The sequence below is a fragment of the Penicillium atrosanguineum genome (genome assembly GCF_028827265.1).
Source record: "Penicillium atrosanguineum strain IBT 20685 chromosome Unknown utg000003l_segment0_segment0, whole genome shotgun sequence".
Classification (NCBI taxonomy): Eukaryota; Fungi; Ascomycota; class Eurotiomycetes; order Eurotiales; family Aspergillaceae; genus Penicillium; species Penicillium atrosanguineum.
In genome coordinates this window covers 656,400-677,329 of record NW_026623135.1, presented here as the reverse complement: position 1 = coordinate 677,329, position 20,930 = coordinate 656,400, and the positions used below count along the sequence as shown (strand labels likewise).

At 49.8% G+C, this 20,930-nt stretch overlaps 9 protein-coding genes across 9 annotated transcripts; 2 read left to right on the top strand and 7 right to left on the bottom strand.

Moving 5' to 3' along the window:
* Positions 1 to 473: 473 nt before the first annotated feature.
* N7443_003662 (uncharacterized protein) lies at positions 474 to 1,774 on the bottom strand (the record flags this gene model as incomplete). Its single annotated transcript, XM_056883718.1, has 2 exons — positions 474 to 1,472; positions 1,535 to 1,774. The coding sequence occupies 2 exons, from the start codon at positions 1,772 to 1,774 to the stop codon at positions 474 to 476; spliced, it is 1,239 nt and encodes a 412-aa protein (XP_056741996.1).
* A 396-nt stretch (positions 1,775 to 2,170) lies between these two features.
* On the bottom strand, positions 2,171 to 3,202 carry N7443_003661 (haloacid dehalogenase; the record flags this gene model as incomplete). The annotated part of the gene is made up of 1 exon (XM_056883717.1): positions 2,171 to 3,202. The coding sequence occupies one exon, from the start codon at positions 3,200 to 3,202 to the stop codon at positions 2,171 to 2,173; it is 1,032 nt and encodes a 343-aa protein (XP_056741995.1).
* Positions 3,203 to 3,337: 135 nt separating this feature from the next.
* Positions 3,338 to 4,471, bottom strand: N7443_003660 (uncharacterized protein; the record flags this gene model as incomplete). The annotated part of the gene is made up of 1 exon (XM_056883716.1): positions 3,338 to 4,471. One exon carries the CDS (start codon positions 4,469 to 4,471, stop codon positions 3,338 to 3,340), a length of 1,134 nt encoding a protein of 377 aa, XP_056741994.1.
* Positions 4,472 to 5,978: 1,507 nt separating this feature from the next.
* Positions 5,979 to 11,510, bottom strand: nscA (non-reducing polyketide synthase nscA; the record flags this gene model as incomplete). Its single annotated transcript, XM_056883715.1, has 5 exons — positions 5,979 to 7,202; positions 7,257 to 9,890; positions 9,954 to 10,751; positions 10,808 to 11,066; positions 11,164 to 11,510. 5 exons carry the CDS (start codon positions 11,508 to 11,510, stop codon positions 5,979 to 5,981), a joined length of 5,262 nt encoding a protein of 1,753 aa, XP_056741993.1.
* A 347-nt stretch (positions 11,511 to 11,857) lies between these two features.
* On the top strand, positions 11,858 to 12,473 carry N7443_003658 (anthrone oxygenase family protein; the record flags this gene model as incomplete). The annotated part of the gene is made up of 2 exons (XM_056883714.1): positions 11,858 to 11,921; positions 11,986 to 12,473. The coding sequence occupies 2 exons, from the start codon at positions 11,858 to 11,860 to the stop codon at positions 12,471 to 12,473; spliced, it is 552 nt and encodes a 183-aa protein (XP_056741992.1).
* Positions 12,474 to 12,833: 360 nt separating this feature from the next.
* Positions 12,834 to 14,117, bottom strand: N7443_003657 (Zn(II)2Cys6 transcription factor; the record flags this gene model as incomplete). The annotated part of the gene is made up of 1 exon (XM_056883713.1): positions 12,834 to 14,117. The coding sequence occupies one exon, from the start codon at positions 14,115 to 14,117 to the stop codon at positions 12,834 to 12,836; it is 1,284 nt and encodes a 427-aa protein (XP_056741991.1).
* A 1,596-nt stretch (positions 14,118 to 15,713) lies between these two features.
* Positions 15,714 to 16,567, top strand: N7443_003656 (uncharacterized protein; the record flags this gene model as incomplete). Its single annotated transcript, XM_056883712.1, has 2 exons — positions 15,714 to 15,740; positions 15,809 to 16,567. The coding sequence occupies 2 exons, from the start codon at positions 15,714 to 15,716 to the stop codon at positions 16,565 to 16,567; spliced, it is 786 nt and encodes a 261-aa protein (XP_056741990.1).
* Positions 16,568 to 16,737: 170 nt separating this feature from the next.
* On the bottom strand, positions 16,738 to 17,625 carry N7443_003655 (glutathione S-transferase family protein; the record flags this gene model as incomplete). The annotated part of the gene is made up of 3 exons (XM_056883711.1): positions 16,738 to 16,840; positions 16,890 to 17,215; positions 17,275 to 17,625. The coding sequence occupies 3 exons, from the start codon at positions 17,623 to 17,625 to the stop codon at positions 16,738 to 16,740; spliced, it is 780 nt and encodes a 259-aa protein (XP_056741989.1).
* A 1,090-nt stretch (positions 17,626 to 18,715) lies between these two features.
* N7443_003654 (NAD(P)/FAD-dependent oxidoreductase) lies at positions 18,716 to 20,646 on the bottom strand (the record flags this gene model as incomplete). Its single annotated transcript, XM_056883710.1, has 5 exons — positions 18,716 to 19,173; positions 19,235 to 20,215; positions 20,272 to 20,311; positions 20,361 to 20,457; positions 20,519 to 20,646. The coding sequence occupies 5 exons, from the start codon at positions 20,644 to 20,646 to the stop codon at positions 18,716 to 18,718; spliced, it is 1,704 nt and encodes a 567-aa protein (XP_056741988.1).
* Positions 20,647 to 20,930: the final 284 nt, after the last annotated feature.

The window sequence follows — 20,930 nt, the reverse complement described above, 5'->3', positions numbered from 1 at the left end:
TTAGGGTCATTGTACAGACCCAATCATCGTTGGTAGAGCTCTGGGCATGTAGCTCGGGGAACGTGGGATAGGTGTTGTTGTCGGATCGATAAGAGGGGGGAGCGTGATGATGCTGCATCGTCACGTGCTGCCCAGCCCTACGGTGCGAGGCCAAGACATCCATTACATCTACAGCATATCTTCATGGGTTCAGTGAAGATGAATCGAATGAGGCTCTGCTCTACATGTTGATGGAAAGGACTTTCTTCTATAGTAAAATTCATTGATAGGAAATTCGCTGTACAAGCTGGACATACACTAGTGGGAAAGGAAAAATATAAAGTAAGCCACACGGATCATGGAAATAAGGTCTCAAAAAGTAGCAATCTCGTGGTCAGATTCGACCAAAAATGATTTCTTGGACTTCCGTGTGTAAAAAGAAATAAGACGTGAAGTGTTCAGTTGATCAGAGATGGGTTCAGTATTGAACCACTCTAATTCTTATCAATAGATCCACGGGTTTGCGAAGTCTCAATGTACTCGGGAAGCACATTCTCAGACTCGCTCATCAGGCCCTGCTTCTCACAGGCATCACCCTGCTCCCAAGCAGCCTTGTGTTCCTGGGGCTTGGTGCCACGGTAACGCTGCCAAAGGAAGACAACGGCCTGGCCAACAAGCATGCCGACGGCGCTGGCAGTGAGACCAGCCAGAACACCGAGGATAGCAGGGACAAGGATGAAGCGGAAAACGCGAGAGAAAGTGTGGGCGAAAGCACCGCGAGGGGGTCCGTGATGCATGTGGTGGTGGGGACGGTCGGCGGCCTCGGGATCGAAGTGGCCGTGACCGTAATGACCTTTTGGACCTTCGAAGTCGTGGAACATGCCTTCGGGGCCAGTCTCCTCGCCGTGGTGGTGGTGACCCTCGGGACCAGCCTCATCGTGGTGCTTGTGGGGGTCGTGGTGACCGCTGAACATGCCGAGAAGACCCTTCAGGCCCTTCTTGCCATCGCAGCCCTTGGGGCCACCCTTAGGACCGGCCTTGGGACCCGGGCCCTTACCCATCATGCGCTCCTTGGCATGAGCGAGGAGACCACGAATGCGGGAAATAAGAAGCTCCTGGAGGCACTTGGGCTTGCCGTGGCACTTCTTCCAGGATTTGCGCTCGGAGGGAGGGGTGTTCTTCTCAATCTCAGTCTTCGCGATAAACAGCTCGCCGGCGGGATCCTGGACGAGGGTGATGGCGACGGTGTCCACGGGGACGGGGCGAGTATCCAAGTCGAGAATGGTGAAGCGGACATCGAGCAGGTCAGCGCCGGGCTCGTCGAAGGGGGTCTGGACGGGCATGACTTCGAGGGCGTAGCCAACAGACATGGGACCGTCGACTTCGCCATCTTCGATTTCTTGGAGGACGTCGACGGGGGTAGGAGGAACGGGAGGGAAGATCTGGCGACCGTTGGCCAGCAAGCGGTTGTCTTCGATAGAGAAGTCGAGCATCTATGATGATGATCAGTAAGCGTGATTGGAATCGTAATAGTGACGAGTTCAAGCTGACATACCAGGGACGAAGATTTGCCATCCACCCAGCTGAAGGCGCCCTCTTCATCGATCTGGCGGATGGGGCAGTCGGTACAGGGCAGATCGACAAGAGCATGGCGGGTATCTTCGAGGAGCATGGGGGAAATATTCATGAAGCCATCCTCGACGGCTTCCACCTTGGGTTCCATTTCAGGGACGACCAGCATGGCACTGGCGCCTATGGCGGCCGCACCACCCAGGAGGATGGAGCGAACAAACATAGTTGAGGTAATGAGCGGACGTCGAAGACAAGGGAGATGGAAGATCAAGTCCGGGAGGGAAGATTAGTTTCGAATCGAAGTTGAGGATAGAGGATTAGAATAGAAGTTTAGAGGGGGAAAGCAGTGGAGATGATCCGTCCGCAAATGGGGCGAAGGTGGAGCTGGTGACGCCAGCTCCTGCGTGGCTCGTGCGTTGATTGGCCATCGCAGATACATTGCAGTACACTCGTACGATACATGTCTGCCTTAGCACGTCCCCCATCCCACTATCCGATGCGCCTCTTCTAGAACAAGCCTCGTAATTGCATAACATCGATGCGATCGGTAATCCACTCTCCAAAGGGCTAGTGCACGCGCTTTTCCCCAAATGGAGCACAGGCCCGAAATGTCAAAGCCTCACCCTGTCCACGTCCGCTCCTTCAGCCACTCCTGAACGCCGAACCGAGCCGTATCCACTAGCCCTATCTTCGTAATTATCCAATTCATCGTCTCGAGTATCGTGTCAAGCGTCCTCGGTTCATTGTTGGCTAGCTTCCACTCGTCATACGCACGCAAATTATTAGCTAGCCACATCATCACACACATGAGGACCATCCTGACGGCAACCATGACATACTCTATGGGGTTCGCTAGCACGGCTTGGTGTACTCCCGCTAACCAAACAGCTAACGCCTTCCAAAGGCGTGCATAATAAATGATGATGTTGCCCTCAACATATGCACCGTCGGCATCCTCGAAAGAAGACCCCGAGACCATGGCTCGGAGGTAATTTCCAAATGACAGCGACCATCCCGACTTCCCGCGAGCTGCCCGAGATATGGCAACCTGGGGACCGGGACTGGCATTAATGATACCAGGATCTTCGAATGGAGACCGATAGGGTTGCCTGAGACCCACGTTCACTCGGGGCTGTTTCTGTGTGAGCCGTTCCCGAAAGAATACTTGCCCCTGGGGGTGGTCTTTTGTCGGAGGATCCCACGCTAGCAAACGCAGTCGGCTAAGGCAGATTCGTTTCGAGGGAGGAGGAAGTGAGGGCAGCGTGGCCAAGTACGGTACAGGTTTGCTGCTGCCCACTTTGTCGAAATACTCATCAAAACAAAGGGAAATAGGCGAAGTCAGAGGTGAACTGAGAGGCGAATCGAAATGCTTATTTTTCCATCTCCGCCGGCTGACTCGGGGCTTTTTGCTCGCATTGGTTAGCTCCACCTTGGGTGATTCAGGACCTGGCAAACTTATTGCAGCGCGCCATGCAAGTAAGAGTTGGCGCTTGGTCTCACCGGCCGGCCATTCCCCCTCTGCGGGAGACACATTGGAGGTCTGCATGTTGATATCTTCATCGGCATCCGGTTCTGCCTCTGGCACCATGTATTCTCCATCGGTGCCTACCCCAAAGTCCTTCTCGCTCAGGAGTATCAGCGGATTTTCCATTTTGACATTCCCCTTACTGGCTAGGTGGAAATTGCTAATGCTGCTCGTGGGATTGTCGATACGGGTCAGGTCACTTCCCGAGGAAAGATTAGTCAATACGCCACTACCAACGTTGTCTATGGGAGTAAGGACTGCTTACCGATCACAGCTCGAGGCATAGTCATCTGATATCTCATCACTGCCCCAGAAGGCACCCATAACCTCATAGGCACCACTAACACTGCTCCTGGGGGTATCAATTGCAATGCCATCATCGCCGGTGGCGCAGTCATCCGATATCTCATCCCTGTCTCTCGGGTATTGAATCGCCAACTGATTACTGTTTGGAGGGTAGTCGATTGTCGGCGGCGACCCAGTCCAGTCAATTGTCCTGCTTCTCAACAAATTGACCTCGGCTTCATAAAAGACATCTTTATCAGGAATTCGGTGGCTCCACACGTATTCTTCAGTAGCGTCCATAAAATGCAAGAACCAAAAGAGCCGCTCATTGTGATCTTCAACATTCTCTTGATAGACTTTTGCTGCCTCAACTCGATTTTCATGGTCTTTCTTGTGTTCATCGAACATCTCCCGCACGCCCTCGATTGCCTTCTCGAGCTTGTTTTGGATGTGCAAATTCTGTTCCTTTTGTCGATCGATCTCATACTGCATCTTTCTCTCCAGCTTTTTCTTTTCTACGTCGGACAGCTTCTTCTCGTGGATCATCTCGTTGTTCCGGGCATGCATTTGCTCGACATACGCCTCTCTGAGAAGTGCACGGTGTTGTGTAACCCTGAATTTGGAAGCCGTCTCCTCAAGCTCGGCTTCGGCCTTTTTGCACTCGTGTTCTTTATCAGCGATTACTTTTTCTAGATCGTGGATAACATGCATCAACTTCTCCTTTCTTGATTCGGCCCTAAGGAGCTTGATCTCTATCGTTCCTTCCCTCGGCTCTTGTTTTTCTTTTTCTTCTTTTTTGGCTTTCTCTTGATTCGATTCCTGACTCTTCTCGGCTGTCTCGGAATTTGGACTGACTGTCCCAGGGTCGGCCGTCGGTGCTAGTGCGCTTTCATCCAAGAGGGTGGGCGGAGGCGTGTCTTCGAGATCTAACACAGGCTCATCATCCCCATTCGGCATAGATTCTCCCTCAAATTCTATTACAGAGTGATCCCCGGAGACTGATAGCGACTCGATATTGACTTCCATCGAAGAGTAATACGATTCATCCTCGAGATCCAGCATAGAATACCCAAAATCCACCATCGGTTCCTCCACGGCAAAGACAAACATGTCGGATCTCACCATAACCTCATTATTGCTGTCCAGCAAAGACTCATCGGCGGAATTTGTGAGCAAAAAATCTTCGAGGAGATCAGAAGGGACAGGATCGAATAAAGCATCGACTGCCGTGTTGAGCGGTGTGGAATTGGCATCCAGGAGTAGCTGAGTAGCTATTCCTCGAGTTGATCAGACAACATTGCGTTTGGTGTGTTAGTATTAGGACTATGTGGGTCAAAATGTCAGTGGTGCGGCCCAAAAGTTCGTAAATTGTATTGTGTTGGACAAGATTGGGTTAGACAGGGCATTTGAATGCTCTTGTATCACTGCGCTTGTCCACAAATGGACTTGAAATCCTTTGTGTGGACTTAAATTAAAGTGCATCGTATAGGATCCTTTACAATGAGGCTTTCGTTAGCCCCTTTCATCAGTCTTTCTCAAAGCAGGAAGACTCAACCTCGAACAAGGCATTTGAGAGACAAAGATTAATATCCCCGCCACTTGACACAGCCCATCTTCTTTGTCGCATTCCGAGTCATTGACTTAATACACGACCAGAAAAGAAAAATTTATCTTTGAGCTGAAAAGAGTGAACATGGTGCCAATCAAAACGCACATAGACCCGGCGGTCTTGCGGACCCTAATTCGTGTTCGCCTAATATGAGAGGTGGGAATCTTCAATTTGATCCATCGGCAGGAGTTAAGCTTAGAAAACCCATGAGAGTGACGTTTTCCATACCTAGAATCTCTCATATGGTAAGGCCGTGGTCAACTGCGCTAACTATAGGGACTCGGGAGAGGTGTTTACCTCTCGAGTTTATGGTCCACCCGCCGATCCGGGTTCGATGATGCCCGAGTCCTGTTCCGAGGGCTCATCTGCGCATGATGAATGACAATTATTGCAATAGAAAGTTCCAAAGAAAGAGACTCTTTACGCCACCGATTTGACTGATACCTTGACTGCTTTCGGTCCTACTTGTCTTTACTTTGCCGCACTGGCGTTATGGTCTCTAGGCACTATGTTCTCGAAAGACTTGACTCCATATGCTACAAGTCGTAATGCCGGAGCATTTTTCCTCTTGGATGGCGAAAACGATAGCGTGGCACTACGTCGATACATTGTGTCTGACCAAGGAACCCTTGTCTTATCGTCTTCAGACCAATGTGTACCTTTGAATTATCGAGCAGCGATCATGACTCTTTCCCAGCAACTACTACGATCGAAACATCGTAGTGGCACCTCTGATCAGCAAATGAGGCCTCTGAATCTTTCTTTTTCCGTGCTAGACAATAATGATTCCAGGACCGACGGGGGACAGCGGAAGAGAAAGACCCCTGAAAGTTGATTGAGATTTCAATGGGCTGGAATGATCTCGGGTTAATTTTAGACATGTATGTATGGCCAATGCTGAAGAAAGCTATGTAAAAGATCAAGAGACAATATATTAAAACCGAACAAAGTATGTATACTGGACAGAGAGACTACATTGATGACAATCTGGAACTGTTTCATCCTCCATTATTGATCCAACCAACCCTTCAACTCCCCAATATTCGGGCATTCGATAAACACAGAGCTCTTGACCTCGATACCAAGCTCGGTCTTGAACTTCTCCGACAAGACAAGCGACATAAGTGAATCAACTCCAAGCTCGACAAATGTCGCGCTGTCAACAAGTTCGCTCATGTCTAAGCCCGACTCCCGTGCCAGGATCTTCAGGCAATCAGTCACAAGAGGGCTGTCAGATGTAGTTGGCGCAACTTCCTTCTTTGGTGCCGGCACATTTGGATCCCGGGCCTTGAGAGCTGGGACTGGCTCCACGGTAAAGACGGCAGGTGCCACTGCTGCCTTGGGCTGGGAAGCTGGTGCAGGAGCCTTTTGTGCCACGACAGAGGTAGGAACGGCTGTTTTGGATGACGTGGCATCAGAAGGAGAGAAGAATTGGTTCATTAGGATGCGTGGCACCCGACGGAATTTCATCTCGGTGAGCATGGCAACGATCACATCGTCCTGGAGCACGTAAACGTCGCCCGCGTACATGTTCTGCTCCTCAGTCGGTGCCATGCGCACGTAGCTGCGATAACGCCCCCCTGCAACGAGAGGCTTCGCGATACGACTGCTTCCCCAGCCAGGAGTCACATAGAAGTAGTCCTTGGTGTTGGAAGCGTCACTACCGTTGAGCACGAACCCGCCAAGGTGGAAGATACTGTCGATCCAGTGGGGAGGTGTATGCCAGATACCGTGACGATCGGGATTGAGGATAATGTCCGCGTACGCCTCCATGCCATCGAGGACCACAGACTGCATTCCTCGGTAGTGATCATTGTAGTCGACGACGTTCTTGAACAAATTGTAGGCCATGTTGCGCGACAGACGGTTAGCCGTGCCTTCGAGAGCCATCTGATTGAGTGACTCGATTCGGCTGTTTACCAGATGGGTCACACGGTCCCATTCTTTGCACCACTCGACGGAGTCGGAGAAGTAGACTGTTCCAGAGGCGTATGCTTCTGCTGCACGCTCACCATCGGTGGAAACATTAAACCATTGGATTATCATCTGTTTGGAATCCAGGTCTAGCTTTGCCTCAACTTGCAGCAGTTGCGCGCGGCTCTTGTCTGTGTGCGCCACCTGGGCATGGAGAACTTCCATATTGGCGACATCCATGTGGACTTCTTTGGCCTTGGGTACGAGACGTTTATAGAGATATTCGCCGACGGTGAGAGCCATATCACCCCACAGGGACTAAATAAGGTAAGCATATGACAGAGGATGTTTTCGAACCAATTTTTATCTTACCGAAGTCGCAACTCCATATCCGTTCATATTGTGACCATCAACTGCGGCACGGAAGTCAGGGTCCATGATATCCGTCATTGCCGTAAGTGCTGCCGTGTGTTCAACAACATTCTCAGATAAGATGCGATGAATAGAGGAAGTGCGCAATGCAGAGCCTTGAGTTGAAGAAATAGCAGGGTTGCGACTGCCTTGAGGATAAGCCTTGTCTAGTGTCCACGTGCCAACATACTGAATCCAGTAGTTCTTTTCATTCCAGCAGTACTTTGGGAGCGACAGCAGACGGTGTGCCTTTTCATAAGGCCGGAAATAAGCGTTCCAGTCAACCGGGAGTCCCTCAGCATGCAGTGTAGCCAAGGCTGTTGCCAGTGTGGTGAAGTTGTTCTCATTCTTGCGCAACGATGCCAGGGTCTTTGACTTGGTCATTGTGGCCTTGATGAAAGATCCGTTCACGGAGTGCGGGCCAATTTCTATGAAAGTGGAATCTTCTCCAATAACACCTAACTCCACTCCGGCATTGAGAGCCTCCATAAATTGAACAGGCTCTCTTGATGCGCGGCAGAGGTATTTGGCATTGATAGTCTTGCCATCAAACACACAATCCGCCAATAGTGGAGATAGGATGGGGACACTAGGAGTGCGGAAAGTCACTTGCTGTGCCAGGAGCTCATAAGGCTCCAAAATGGTATCCATTTGGCTCGTGTGGAAGGCAAATGGAGAACCCAAGGGAGTACACTTGATTCCTCCTTTCTCCAAAGCTTCGCGAACAGCCTGCACGTTCTTCGCAGGACCCCCAATGATAGTGTTCTCTGCAGAATTCATGCAGCTAAATTCGAAAGAGACATCGGCAGGTGCCAAGCTCTTGATTTGCTCTACGCCAGAGCGAACAGCCAGCATAACGTGGCTGCCGATGGTAGCAGTGGAGAGAAGCAGCTCGGCTCGTTTTCCGACCAAAAATATGGCATCAACAGCTGATAGGACATCTGCTGCCACGAAAGCCGCATATTCACCAAGACTGTGGCCAATGACAGCACTGGGTGAAATTCCCAGAGACGCCCAGAGTCTTACCAATGCGATCTCGGTAACCACAATTGTAAGCTGGGCAACTTGAGGGGAAACGCCCTCATCTTCAAGGAGAGTACCATCGATATATGTCATCACAGACGGGAATCCTAGTAGCTGCACGAGGCGGTTCAACTCTCCGATAGCTGTGCGATAAGCCGGATACTCGTCATATAATTGCTTGCCCACACTTGAATAAAATGATCCTTGACCGGTGAAAGTGAATGGAATAGAACATGAAGCATCTGAGACAGGACGAAGAGTGCTGACTGTGTCTGCAGCTAAATAGCTTTCCATTGCCTTCTTAGCTTGTTCAACGTCGGAGGCATCAAATGCAGCGCGAGTTGAATGATGCATGCGGCGCGCGCAAGTCGAGTACGCCAAGTCTCCAAGATCAGTGTCGGGATTCTCCGTCAAGTATGCAACCAATGCCTCAATGTTCATCTTCAAAGAAGCTTTGCTTTTAGCCGATAGAGCCACAACGTGTGATACGCGGGGATCAATTCCGACCCTGGTATGCTCGGGTGCATCTTCGAGAAGCATTGTAGTGTTGCCGCCATGTGCTCCAAAGCTGTTGACCAAAGCGAAGCGTTTCTTTTCAGACACACGAGGCCACGGCGTCATCTCCAATACCAGTGCAGCCTTGCATCGCTCCATTTTCTTGGCCACGACGGGATTCATCTCAGTCTTGATTCCCACGTGTGGAGGTATCATGTTCTTCTGGTACATGAGCAGAACCTTGAGAAGAGAAGCAATTCCTGCGGCTGCTTCGCCGTGTCCAATGTTGGATTTGACGGAACCCATGAGCAATGTGGTTGACCGGCGCATCTTAGGGTTGGCAAAGACGTCAATCACGGATTCAGATTCGATGGCATCGCCCACCTGGGTACCAGTGCCGTGAAGCTCGACATAGCTCATACTCGTAGGGCTTATTCCAGCAGCATTCATTACCTGTCGGTAGTTGTCTCTCTGGGCACCAGCATGAGGCTGAGTAATGGAGAGAGCTTCGGCGGATTGGTTCGTGAACGCGGAATCAACTGTAGCGAGAATATTGTCGTTGTCCGCCACAGCATCCTCCAATCGCTTGATGATAATTGATCCGATCCCATCCGCTCGGCAGTATCCATCTGCATCCTTGTCCCAGACCTTGCATTGACCAGTCTTAGACAGGAAGTGACCTTTGCAAAGCATGGCAAAGTTGTCGGGGTTGGTGATCACGTTCAACCCCCCAGCGATCGCAGTATCAACTTCTCCGGCCCAAAGAGCACTGCAGGCTGCATTGACGGCGGCCAGTCCACTGGAGCATGCAGTATCAACGTTGAAGCTGGGACCACCAAACTTGAAGAAGTAGTTGATTCTGCCATTGGCAAAGCCTCGCTCACCTCCAGGAACAGCGTAAGTCCCAATGTTCATACTGGCATTAACTTCTCGCCAGTCATCGCCAGCTTGGCCATAATATGTACCGACTCGGCCGAGAGCAGTAGATGGTGTGCGGTTTGGTGCGTATCCAGCCATTTCCAAGGCCTCGTAGGCTGTCACTAATGCCAGGCGGTGCGTCGGATCGGTTTGCTCGGCCTGTTCTGGAATCAGTATCGACTAGAATTAACACTTAAGAAGACTGGGATATGCTTATATTACCTCTCGTGGCGACATATTGAAGAAACTGGCATCAAACATACCCGGAGCATCAATGAAGTTTCCAAATTGGGTTTGGGTAGTGTTCGGGATTTCTCCCGTTGGGTCATAGTGTGCATCCACGTCAAATCGATCAGCGGGAACTCGAGTATGTACGTCTCGCCCTTCCTTGACCAAATCCCAATATAGCTCCAGGTCATTGGCACCACCGGGAAGTCGACATGCCATGCCCACGATGGCCAGCTTTGATTGGTGCGGAGAACGAGGAGATGTAGGGAAGAAGTCGGGCTCTTCGGCAACACACCATTCGATCAGATCCTGCTTTTTCAAAATGGTATCCGGGAAGTTTGAGCTGATCGTTGACACGATTCCTTCTGCAATTAGGGAGGTTCGCAAGACAGTAAGCTCAATCTCTGGAGATCCAGTGAGGTCGCGCAGAACCCCGTTGGTCAGGTTGTCGAGGAAGATGCCTCCTGTCAGAATCTCAAGCACTATCTCGTGTAAAAGCTGTTCAAAGTGCGCGGAAATGTAAGAATCGCCTGTCTTCGCTGACAATATCGTGACGCGGACCGACCGAGAGTGTTTCGCTTTCGGGATAGACACGACAGCAGCAGCATCTTCGTTGGTATAGAGATGGGCAGCATGACACAGTCCAGTATAAACCGGCAAGGCCAAGTGTTTCGAGTAACGCAAGACAGGGGAGTGGTGAAAAGCACCGAGCAGGCGAGAGGGAGGCCCTGTCACACTAACCGAGTTGGCGTCTGCGGCACTGATAAACACCTTCGTGAGTTCAGGATTAGACTGCATAGATTTTAAGAGTCAGCGTAGGTATCAAAGAGTCACAGATAATCACTGACAGTTTCCTGGTTAAATCGATCAAGTTCCCCCTGTATAACATCCGAGGTAACACCCGCAACCACGTAGGCCCAACTTTCTGGAGGACCGTCGGGTTCACGGGCTTCAAGAGACTGGGAAACATGTTCCACATGGACTCCCATGCGGAATGCAACTCGCACGCTCTCAACTCCATAGTATGTTAGATCAGAAATAGAAGTGGAAACGGAAACGGCAGCCGCAGACAGCAAGCCGATGCTCAACCCGGTCAAGGTGGTCTCACTCTCAGTGAGATCGAACTTGTTGCCTGTAGCTTCGTGGTATCTTTGAAATTCGTCAGTACTGGAATGGTGAAATAGGCTCACAGACAAAAGATTACCCAATGAGTGCCCCTATTTGGAGTATGCAGAGCAACGAGCTTGCAATAGCTTCTCCGATGGACTCGGTTCGAACAGCCTCAAAGGCTTCATGCAAACCCACAATGTTCTGAATGGAGATCAGCTTCTCTGGAATAGGCTTCGATAGTTTGGCCAGCTCTTCCCGAACTACCGCTATCGATTCATCGAGGAACAGTGCAAGGAAATGGAACTTCTTGTCTTTGGACCATCGGTGCAATCGACGGAACAGATCAGCCAAGTTATCACTCGGGAAATCATTCCCAAAGTAGGCCAACTTATTTCTGAGTTGACCCATCATGTCGGAAGAGTGGGAAGAGGGGGTATTCATGCTGCCAGGATGTCTATAGATAAAAGCGAAAGACAATCCGGTTGATCATGGCCAGAAATCGAGGGTGTGGCCGGGTCCTTAACTAGTCGCTTTAAGGATCCGATATCATGCAACAGAGACATCCGTCTCACATCTGTAGGATTATTGCAGTAAAAATCACCGAAAAGGTCTTTGCCATGCGTGAGAGGCAGCTGAATCTTCCTTGTCGGATGCCGAGTCGGACTCCGGGTTTCAGCCAACCACAATGTCTTCAATGCTCTAAAGACTAATACACCTCGTACAAAGTCTTCTTGCTGTCAATTATTGAATGTTTATCTGTGAAGCCTTCGTTCCTCATCATTTTCGCCATGCCTCACGCTCTCTATCAGCCCCTCCTTGTGGCAAGTGCCACTATCGCCTCAGTGTTGACAGGTAAGTCCCTCGAGTACTACAGTATCAGCATCTCGCATTTGCCCTAATTAATCGTTGTGAACAGGCTGTCAGCTAAGTCTCTCGTACGTCTCAGTGGCCGCTATCCTGAGCGCCCCCGACGCCCCCGAGTACACAGCCTTGACTATGTGGAAAACAACCTTCAACAGAGGCTTCTACCTTTGTCCTCTACAGGCCATGTTGTGTAGTGCCATATTTGCTGTTAATTCTATCGTGACACTCGTCTATGGCGATGCTTCCATGCCTGGTCACAAGGGGTTCCTCCCTCTCCTGATCGGTGGCATTATTTCTATTTCGTTGGTGCCATACACACTGGTGACGATCGTGCCCTTGGAAGAGACACTACTTGAAAGACATGGGTCACTGTCTCGGGAACTCAACCAGGGAGCGAAGAATGATAAGGTTCACGGCGATACAGCGGGTGTTGCGGCAGCGATTCAGACTCGTGCGATTATGAGAAAGTGGATTTCGCTGAACTATGTTCGAACTTTGATTCCCGCCTTAACTGTAGTCTGGGCCTGGACCATGTGTTGAGACAAAGTCGTTGAGACATGTGAACTCTGAGAGGGGTTGAGAACTTGAATGTGGAAAAGTCAAGAAAGGTGCGGGGGATAAGCGTGGGTTTAAAGTCAGTTGTTCATATTTACTTTGTTTTTCGTTATCTGTTCCGAAAGGAAGAGGAAGAATCAACTTGTATGTGTATTTTCCCATCTCTACTGTGTATCCTAACGGCTCAAACGGAACACACGCATGTTTAGGGTCGCGGTGTGTAATCTAATCGCAAGAAATTTGGAGCTATGAAGTGTCTCTGCTGTTCTCCATGATAGAAGCAAAAATTAGTTGAAGTGAATGTAAATATTGATAGCCTCAAAAGCCGACCCCTGTCTGCGATTCTCAATGCGCACCTATCTCAAAGGCCTCGTTCGTTACCAGTCGTAATCGGAACTTGAGAAACTCCGCCAAAGCAGCCAGAGAGTTCATAGATTGAATGACTGGATCCGTCTTGTACCTCCTTGAGAATTGCATCACCAGATTTGCGAGTCTTGGAAGCTCTTCCAAGGCCCGAATTGATGTTGTCTTGGGGTCAAGGTCCTCAAATCCCCCTAGTTGGGAATCCATGTCGATGGCCGTCTGAAGGTCATGGCCCACGATATTAATTTTTCTGGTTGGTTCTCCCATATTGGCATCTTGGGGTCTATTAAAGAATAAATCGTAGGAATCCAAGATTTCTAGGCAAACGGTAGCCACCAAGGTTCCCACGTACGTCTTTTGCGAGCACGGGCACACCGTGATTGTGGATAGACGGCTTATTGCAGCTGAAACGACTTGCATACACTCTGACAGATCGAGTCCCGCTGGATCTGCTTGTACTACGCCTGTAGCTCTGCTATGAGAGGCTTTCAATTGTCGCAGGATCTCTATTGCTCCGGTCACGCAGTCGGGTTCCGAAGCCTCGGAGTTTGGGCTTTGACTGCACGATTGGTCGCCGCTGTCCCAGTGCCGTGTGTGCATAGCTGCACTACCGCCTTGTCCGAAAATTGGATCGACGGAGAAGAGCGGAGCTGCTGTTTCTGATGGCATGAATTGCGTCCAATATGTATCATTGTTGATGGCCCCGGGGAAGTTGAAGAGTTCTGGGGCTTCCAACGGAGACTGCGGATAAAGGCTTGCTCTGTCGGGATTGAACGCTGCATTTGAGCCATATTGACTGGTCATGTTGGAGTAAATTGCAAGTGGCCTTTGTCTTTCTGCAACACATGATGATGAAGTGTATAATTCGTCGAGCCACTGCAATGCATTCTCGCCACAACCAGTTTCACCTCCGCTATCTCTGATAAGAGGGTTCTGCCGCGGCTCTGCTTCTGATGCAGGATCTTGCAGGTCTTTCGGAGTCGGAGGGGTGCTATCATCGAAAATCGTGTCTATCTGCAAAGATGCCGGGCGCGTCTCAGGTGATTGCCAGGAGACGGTTCGGCGATTTGGATGTGGGCGTCCGATCCGACGGGCCGGACTATAGAAGCACGGGTAACCCAGCTTGCGACATCGACCACAGACCGGCTTCTCCTTGTTGCATTTCACCTTCGAAGATGAGCACATGTCGCAGCTATCTTTCAGCTTTCCAGGTTTATCATTTTTACCGCCTGCTTTGGCGGTCTTGGTTGCGTTGCTTGGACTCATGGTAAGTGGATTTCTTGCTGTCTAGGTGAGAGGCTTTGATCGGGGTGATGCTTTTCAAGATCGAAAGAGGGCAAGCATGTCTGTTCTAATAATCACGGGAGCAGTTCCGGCTTATCTGGAACAGGCAGGTCGATACATGTGCTCATTCTGCAAAGTCCAGTGACAACCCATGCTGACGCTACCCGAGAATGAGCAAGATTACCGCTGGTGATATTGATACGAGACAAACTCAAGCCCCAACGCCATCCGTGATAGCCACAGGAAGTTCCTTTGATAGGATGTGCAGCCATGTAGGATATGCATGAAATATGGACCACAATGGAGCTATTGGTAGGGTATTGAACCAGATATTAGTGGTTTTACCTAACCTGAAAAAGCAAAGTGGCGCCTTTGCAGAAATAATATTGTTTCAAAATCACGGGTTGCATGATCAGGCAATTGTCATTTGAACTAAAGAGGCTGAGGGTAGCCCTGCAAGCAGCACCCTATCAAGTCTTTGAGTTGAATGCGCAGCTCAAGAGCATATCAAATCTGTCTTAAATCACCAGTCTCGAAGATGATACCATTGCCTTGACTATCCAATTGGTAAGCACAAAAAAAGATGCAAGCTTCCGCATGGGGGCCCTATTATTCTCGCAGCCTTTTCGGCCTGGCCTAGAAGGCAAGGTGCTGTGCTAGAGTTGAGCTGGAAATCCCGGGTTGAGGACGCTTTAGCCGGTGCAATCCCTGGATGGGGCTGCAGTCATCTTGTGTAACTCGAGCCCATTCTTTCAGCCACGCCTCGATCGAAAGGGCCCATACAAGCAAATGAATTGGCTACGTGCTGTATTCGGAGATCATCTGTGCAGATGATCTACGAAGTGTGTTCGACTGTCCTAGAGCATACGAGTGGTGTCTAAGAAAGGTGTGCAGAATCTTGCGAGGCGCGGACGGGAAGCGCAAGGGGTTCACTTGACAGATTTTTTGGGCCCTTTGGGCTCTCAGTTCCTACCCATTCTATGTAAATGAAACTATAGTTCCAGCGGGAGGCCGGGGGAAACATGCGGCTATGGTTAGACTGTTTTGCTCGGGTACAACGTGCAGTAAGGGTCTACTTTCGGTCCGAGTATGGATTGTGATACTCGCAATAACGTCATAACTTGACAAAAATTACTCGTTTAGGGAGCCAACCTCTCATTTTACTTGTCAGGATGCTGAGCTGTCACATAAAGGATGCGACAAGGTGCGTCGCCACCCTGTGGGTGCTATCTGACGCCGACACACCAGGTCAATCCATAGAGTTTTGTTTGGCTTGGCAGTCCACCTATTCCACTGATTAATTACGCCGAATGAAGAATGTGATAGAGAAAAAAGAAAGGAAGCAGGAAAAACAAAAAAAAAAAAAACAAGTTGGAACAATCACAATGAGGGAAAAAGTAAATAACATGAGATAAGGCGTTTTCCCAAGCTTTGCGGGATTTTTATAGTTCCGCCCGTCTAATAATCGTGAACCCAGGCCGGATCCAAATGACAGTTTATTCAAGGGCATTCGGTACGGGTGATTGACACAAAATACACATAAACTATCCGTTTACCCAGACTACTGAAGTGTCAATCATGGCGAACAAGGCCAACAACTTCGAGGTGAGCGTGAAACTGTCAGGGACCTCTAGCGGCTGAGCAGGGTTATATTGACTATCGTGCTGGTCTAGGTTTTCGGCAAAGCCTCGAGTTATGATTTTGACTTGCCAACTGAATTGGATTTTACAGACCCCGAGCTCATGAACCCAATGAACCCGGATCTCATGCCTGCCAACTTATCACCCGCCTCCTCAACCAACATGACTGACCTTCAGCTTCATCAGACCTGTTCAGAGGCCAACAGAACGTGTCCGAGCTCTGTACTCAACGTTCTCCGCATACTTTGTGTTCCACCCACCATCTGTCTGTCTATTAGTGAGGATGCTTTTTCACCGCAGCTGGCCGGTGCGGCCCATTGCCAGATTCGCAGGATGGACGAGGTCCTGAAAATCAACCGCGGCGTGATTGAGCTAGTTTTACGGGTGTTTCGGTGTTCATGCTCAGAGCAATCGTCTCTCCAGCTCCTTCTTATTATTGTGTGCGATCGGCTCACAGCATGGTATCATGCGATGTCTCGCCCGAACGACCCTCTTTCAACGTCGACACGATCAGGCGACGAGCCAAGTGAGAGAGTCTTGACGCAACCTATCACAATTGGCGAGTTCCCTATGGATCCAGCTATGCAGCTTTGCATGCGCGATCAATTGATTCTGGGAGAGCTACAAAGTGTGCAAGGAATGATTCGAAAATTCAGTGATTGTGTACAACAGACTAAGAATCGGGATAACTCGGCACGAGGACAGAGATTCTACGACATCATGAGCCGGCTTTTAAGGGACCAGCTTCAGGCTCAGTCAATTTTGACCTGCAGGGGTACTGATTTGAATTGATTTGGTGAATATAGAAGCTGTGAGATGACACACTTGATCGTAGCGGGACCGTACAAAGGTGATGATGCATGTGCATAACGTTGCTTTAGGTAGTAATTATATTATATGAATATTCTCAGCTATCATCAAATATAATGTACTTACTAAGCTAAGCATGACGGAATCTACATCTATTCCCAAGGTTCGTAGTCAGGAAAGTACTGATCATGGACCCGACGCGCGTAGTCAACAAGAACAGGATAACTCTTGATAGTGGCAGTAGAGTCCGGGCCCCTATTCAAGAATCAGCACGCAGAAAATAAGATCAAGAGCAACAACTTACGCAGCGCTAATCAGGTTTGAAACAATAAACCCGAACAGAACGGTATCGGCTTCGGTCGGGCCGTCACCACCCCACAGCCAGAAGGGGCCTTCCCGATCCTGGCTTTGGGCGCGGACCGCCACCAATTGATTGCTTGCGGTCTCCCAGATTTCTCGGCGGAACTCGGCAATCTCATCAGCATTGAATCTTAGGATTCCCATACCTGACAGAGTAAGCTTGAACTTGAGGTAGACAATATTCCCCACCACGGCTTGGATTGGCCACGGTAAGGAACCCAGGATCTTGGATCTCATGGCGTAATAGTTCAATATCCATCTTTCGTATCCCTGCATTAGATTCCTGTTAGATATGTTTGCCATGATATTCGACAGCTTTCTGTAATTACCTGGTAGTAATAGAGCTTTTCCTCAAACAAGGCTCTCAAACTGATCTCGCTCAGTTTCTCAGCAGGGGAAAGGTATGCATTTAGATCTTCCAATGTTCCCGATTCGATCAATGCCTTTGTAATGAGCGTCGAGTCTGACATGATCTCGATCTGCCCATCTGCATGTTTCATAGACACATATGGAACTTTTCCTCGTGGAGCTTTCGTCACGGAACCTACGTCGACGCGGTATGCAACGTTCTCGAAACGTAATCGAGTTTCAAGCTTCGTCACGAACGGAGAGGAGGTATAGCCCACATCATGCAAGCCCCGGAAGACGGTCAATTCGGGGTCCGGTTTGTGAGAAGTCATTCTATCCATTGAATGTAGGTTGCGGGTTCTGATTATGCAGAGGCGAAGGTTGTAGAGATCTTCGATACGTGTCACCGACTTCAAGTACTTCCTGCGCGTCGGACTCCGGAAACTGGAGTGATGTTACAAAGATCGAGCATTGCTGATGATCCCACGCGCGTAAGCGACAGGGCCCCTCGGCCCTCTCGGCCCCGGTCTGCCTCGGGTCGCGACCATACCCAGGCCATTGGGCTGCGGTTCTAGGCATGACAGGTAGATCAGTATGGGTCCGTCGAGACGTAAGAGATGAAAGGGGTATGGACTAATCAGACATTCACGAATGACCGTGCCGTACGAGACCTAGATGCGGGGCCTCCGGCCGGTCCATTGGGCGTCGGGTTCTGCGGGTTTTAAAGATCTACGGGCTACACCGTCCGCCTAATCAGCTAGTCTACAGAATTGGAATCAAGGGCAACGAATGTAAGTGGGTCCTTTCAGGGCGGGCCGCTTTTCTTGCTTTTTCTTTCCATTCAAATGAGGACGGGAAGGCGGTGATCTGACATTGTTTCAATAGTATATAGGCTCCGGCTGCAATAATCCGGCTACTTGTCGGTCAAGCAGGTGATGCCTGTAGACGACCTCACCCTGTATCATCTGTCTCCCATTGCCTGCTATTGAGGGGCAGAGTAATGAACTCCTTGTATTTAGATGGGAGGGTTGAAGTCATACTGAACAGTTAGAAGAAAGGGTTCCCAGATTATGACTGATAAATTCCGAGGCTCATTGTGAACATGAACGCTGGGCATCTAACGGATGAAACTTAAAGCTCCTGTTCGATTACCAAATGAACACCGATCTTAAACATGCTACAATAGAGCTTGAATTGCCTTATTCGAGCAAGAAAAGCTATGGATTTTTTATAGAGGCAGCCGCCGTAAGAAAAAAAAAAAGCAACGATACTCTTCAACTATAAAGAGAAGAAAATAAGAAAACAGCTGCAGAGGTATTATACGAGCCGCGCAAAGCGAAAGCGGCCGAGTAGCGGTCTAACGAGCGACAGCAAGTTCCATACATTCTGACATCATGCATGACGTCCCAATTAGTGCTCATCCTAAGTCTGGACAGAAACTGTCTCGCCCATGGGCTTATCACCGATGGGCGCCATACCGCTCTCACCGTGCCACATGCCGACAGCATCCAATTGCTGGGTCTTCTTTTCAGCGGAAGGCTTGATAAGACCAAGTCTTCCCTGCTCAAGGTTCACAGTCAAACCGTCGATGGTGTCAACACTGAAGGTATCAATGTTGACAGTGTCTTCAGTACGGATCATCTGACGCGCACGGATCTGGTGCATAATGCGCACTTCCTCCTCAGACATGGAGGCCTCGAGCTCACCCTTGGTCTTGGCATCGAGGGTCTCATCGTTCAGCCCGAGGCTATCCATCTTCTGCAGAACGGCCTCCTTCTTTTCAGCATCGATGGGAATGAAAGCTCGGCAACAGAAGTCGATTGTATTGGAGATCTCTGACTGAGTGAGGCGGGCCTTGACATCAACAGTACCCTGGATGACTAAATAGAAATAATTTCCAGTCAGTAATTCTTGGGATCTTATCTGGAGGATTTCACTTACTGGGTCGGAAGAATGAGAAAGCACGGTCAAAGGTTGTCTCATCCCAGTCTGTCAATACGGGGTCATCCGAATCTTTGATCTGCTTGAGGGCGCTGAGCACAACCAGGAGGAAGCGAGTGTATCCCTCAGCCACCTTCTTCGAATGCCAATCGGTAGCAGTGGTTTCGTTGCAGTCTCCACGCTTGACAGCGCATATCGTCGCAGCAGCAGCCAACCCACTGGCAAAAGCCAGGTGCACACCCGACGAGAAGAACGGATCAATGAAACATCCGGCATCTCCAACCAAGCGGATATTGGGACTGGCATAGCTAGATGCACTGTACGACCAATCGGAGGCAGACTTGACATCCGAGACAAGTTCAGCGTCGGCCATCAGGGCCTTGATGCCCGGAGCAAGTTTCAAGTTTTCGAGATAAAACTCGTTGCTGGAGGGAGAACCCATTTTCTTCTTTTCCTCCATATAAATGGCTTGGTTCCGAACGACGCCAACTGAGACAACGTCGCCGTGCAGTGGAATCGTCCACACCCATCCACTCGCATCAGCCAAATTCTCGAAGAAAGGCTGATCCTCGTATTGAGAGCCCTTGCCATAAGGCTCCATGTTCTTCCAGTAGCCCCAAGTGGCAAGGTTCTTCAGACCTTGGTTATACCGCCGATTCTTGTAGTGCTTGGTACTCACCACTCCTGTACGTCCACTGGCATCCACCAGATAGTTGAATTTGACGGTTCCACTGCTGCCATCCTTTTTCGACCAGCGAGCCGAGACAGGACGTCCAGGATTGGGTTCAGGGAAGGCGGCAAGCTCACTTTCCTCTTCATCATTCATGTTCCAGGGGCGGAACTCGATATCACCCACGCGGACGCCATCGAAGGGCTTCGCACCACACTGAGCGGCATGCTTAAAGATCAAGTGGTCAGCTTCGGATCGCACGACATTCCACGTGTAGCCATCGGGGCCTCCAGCGGCTAAGAAGTCGGTGACTGGACAGGATTTGTTATCAGCGTATTACACAGAATGAGGACCTCACGTAACTTACACACTCGGGGCTTCGAGTTCATCTTGAACATGCCGCCATTCTGATAGGAGTCAGATAAGAGATAATTCACTCGGTCTCAGTCTACAAACCTTGTGTTTGAATCCGTAGCTATCGAAAATGGAGTCGAGATCGACGAAGCGCAGGAAGTGGCGCATGGAGGGAAGCATACTCTCTCCAACGTGGTACCTACCAAGTAATTGGAATAACCAGAAGCTTGCAAGGGTCCGGGAAATGTAGTGTAACGAACCTTGGAAAGACATCAGTTTCGAGGAGAACGGTGTCAATGCCCTCTCGTGCCAGAGCGCATGCAGTGTACGCCCCACCAGGGCCACCGCCGATGACCAAGACATCACACTCCTCTGGAATAATGGACATTCTCGATTTATCGTCAAGTAATTAGTAGATAGTATTGGAACAAATTGGACCCGACTCTGAAGATCTTCACAAGTGACTCTGATACTGTACTTTAATATAGCGATTCAAGGAGATGTGACCCTAACAAATCATAGTATCGGAATCCGAGTCGGATTTAGGGCTTAGAGACAAGAAATAAACTTTGCTCTCGAATTGCCGCTATCTCTCGGCAAGCCATCGTCGAAGTATCCAAAATGGAGGTAATTCGATCGGGTCATTCGATTCACCTCGATTTACTCGGTTCG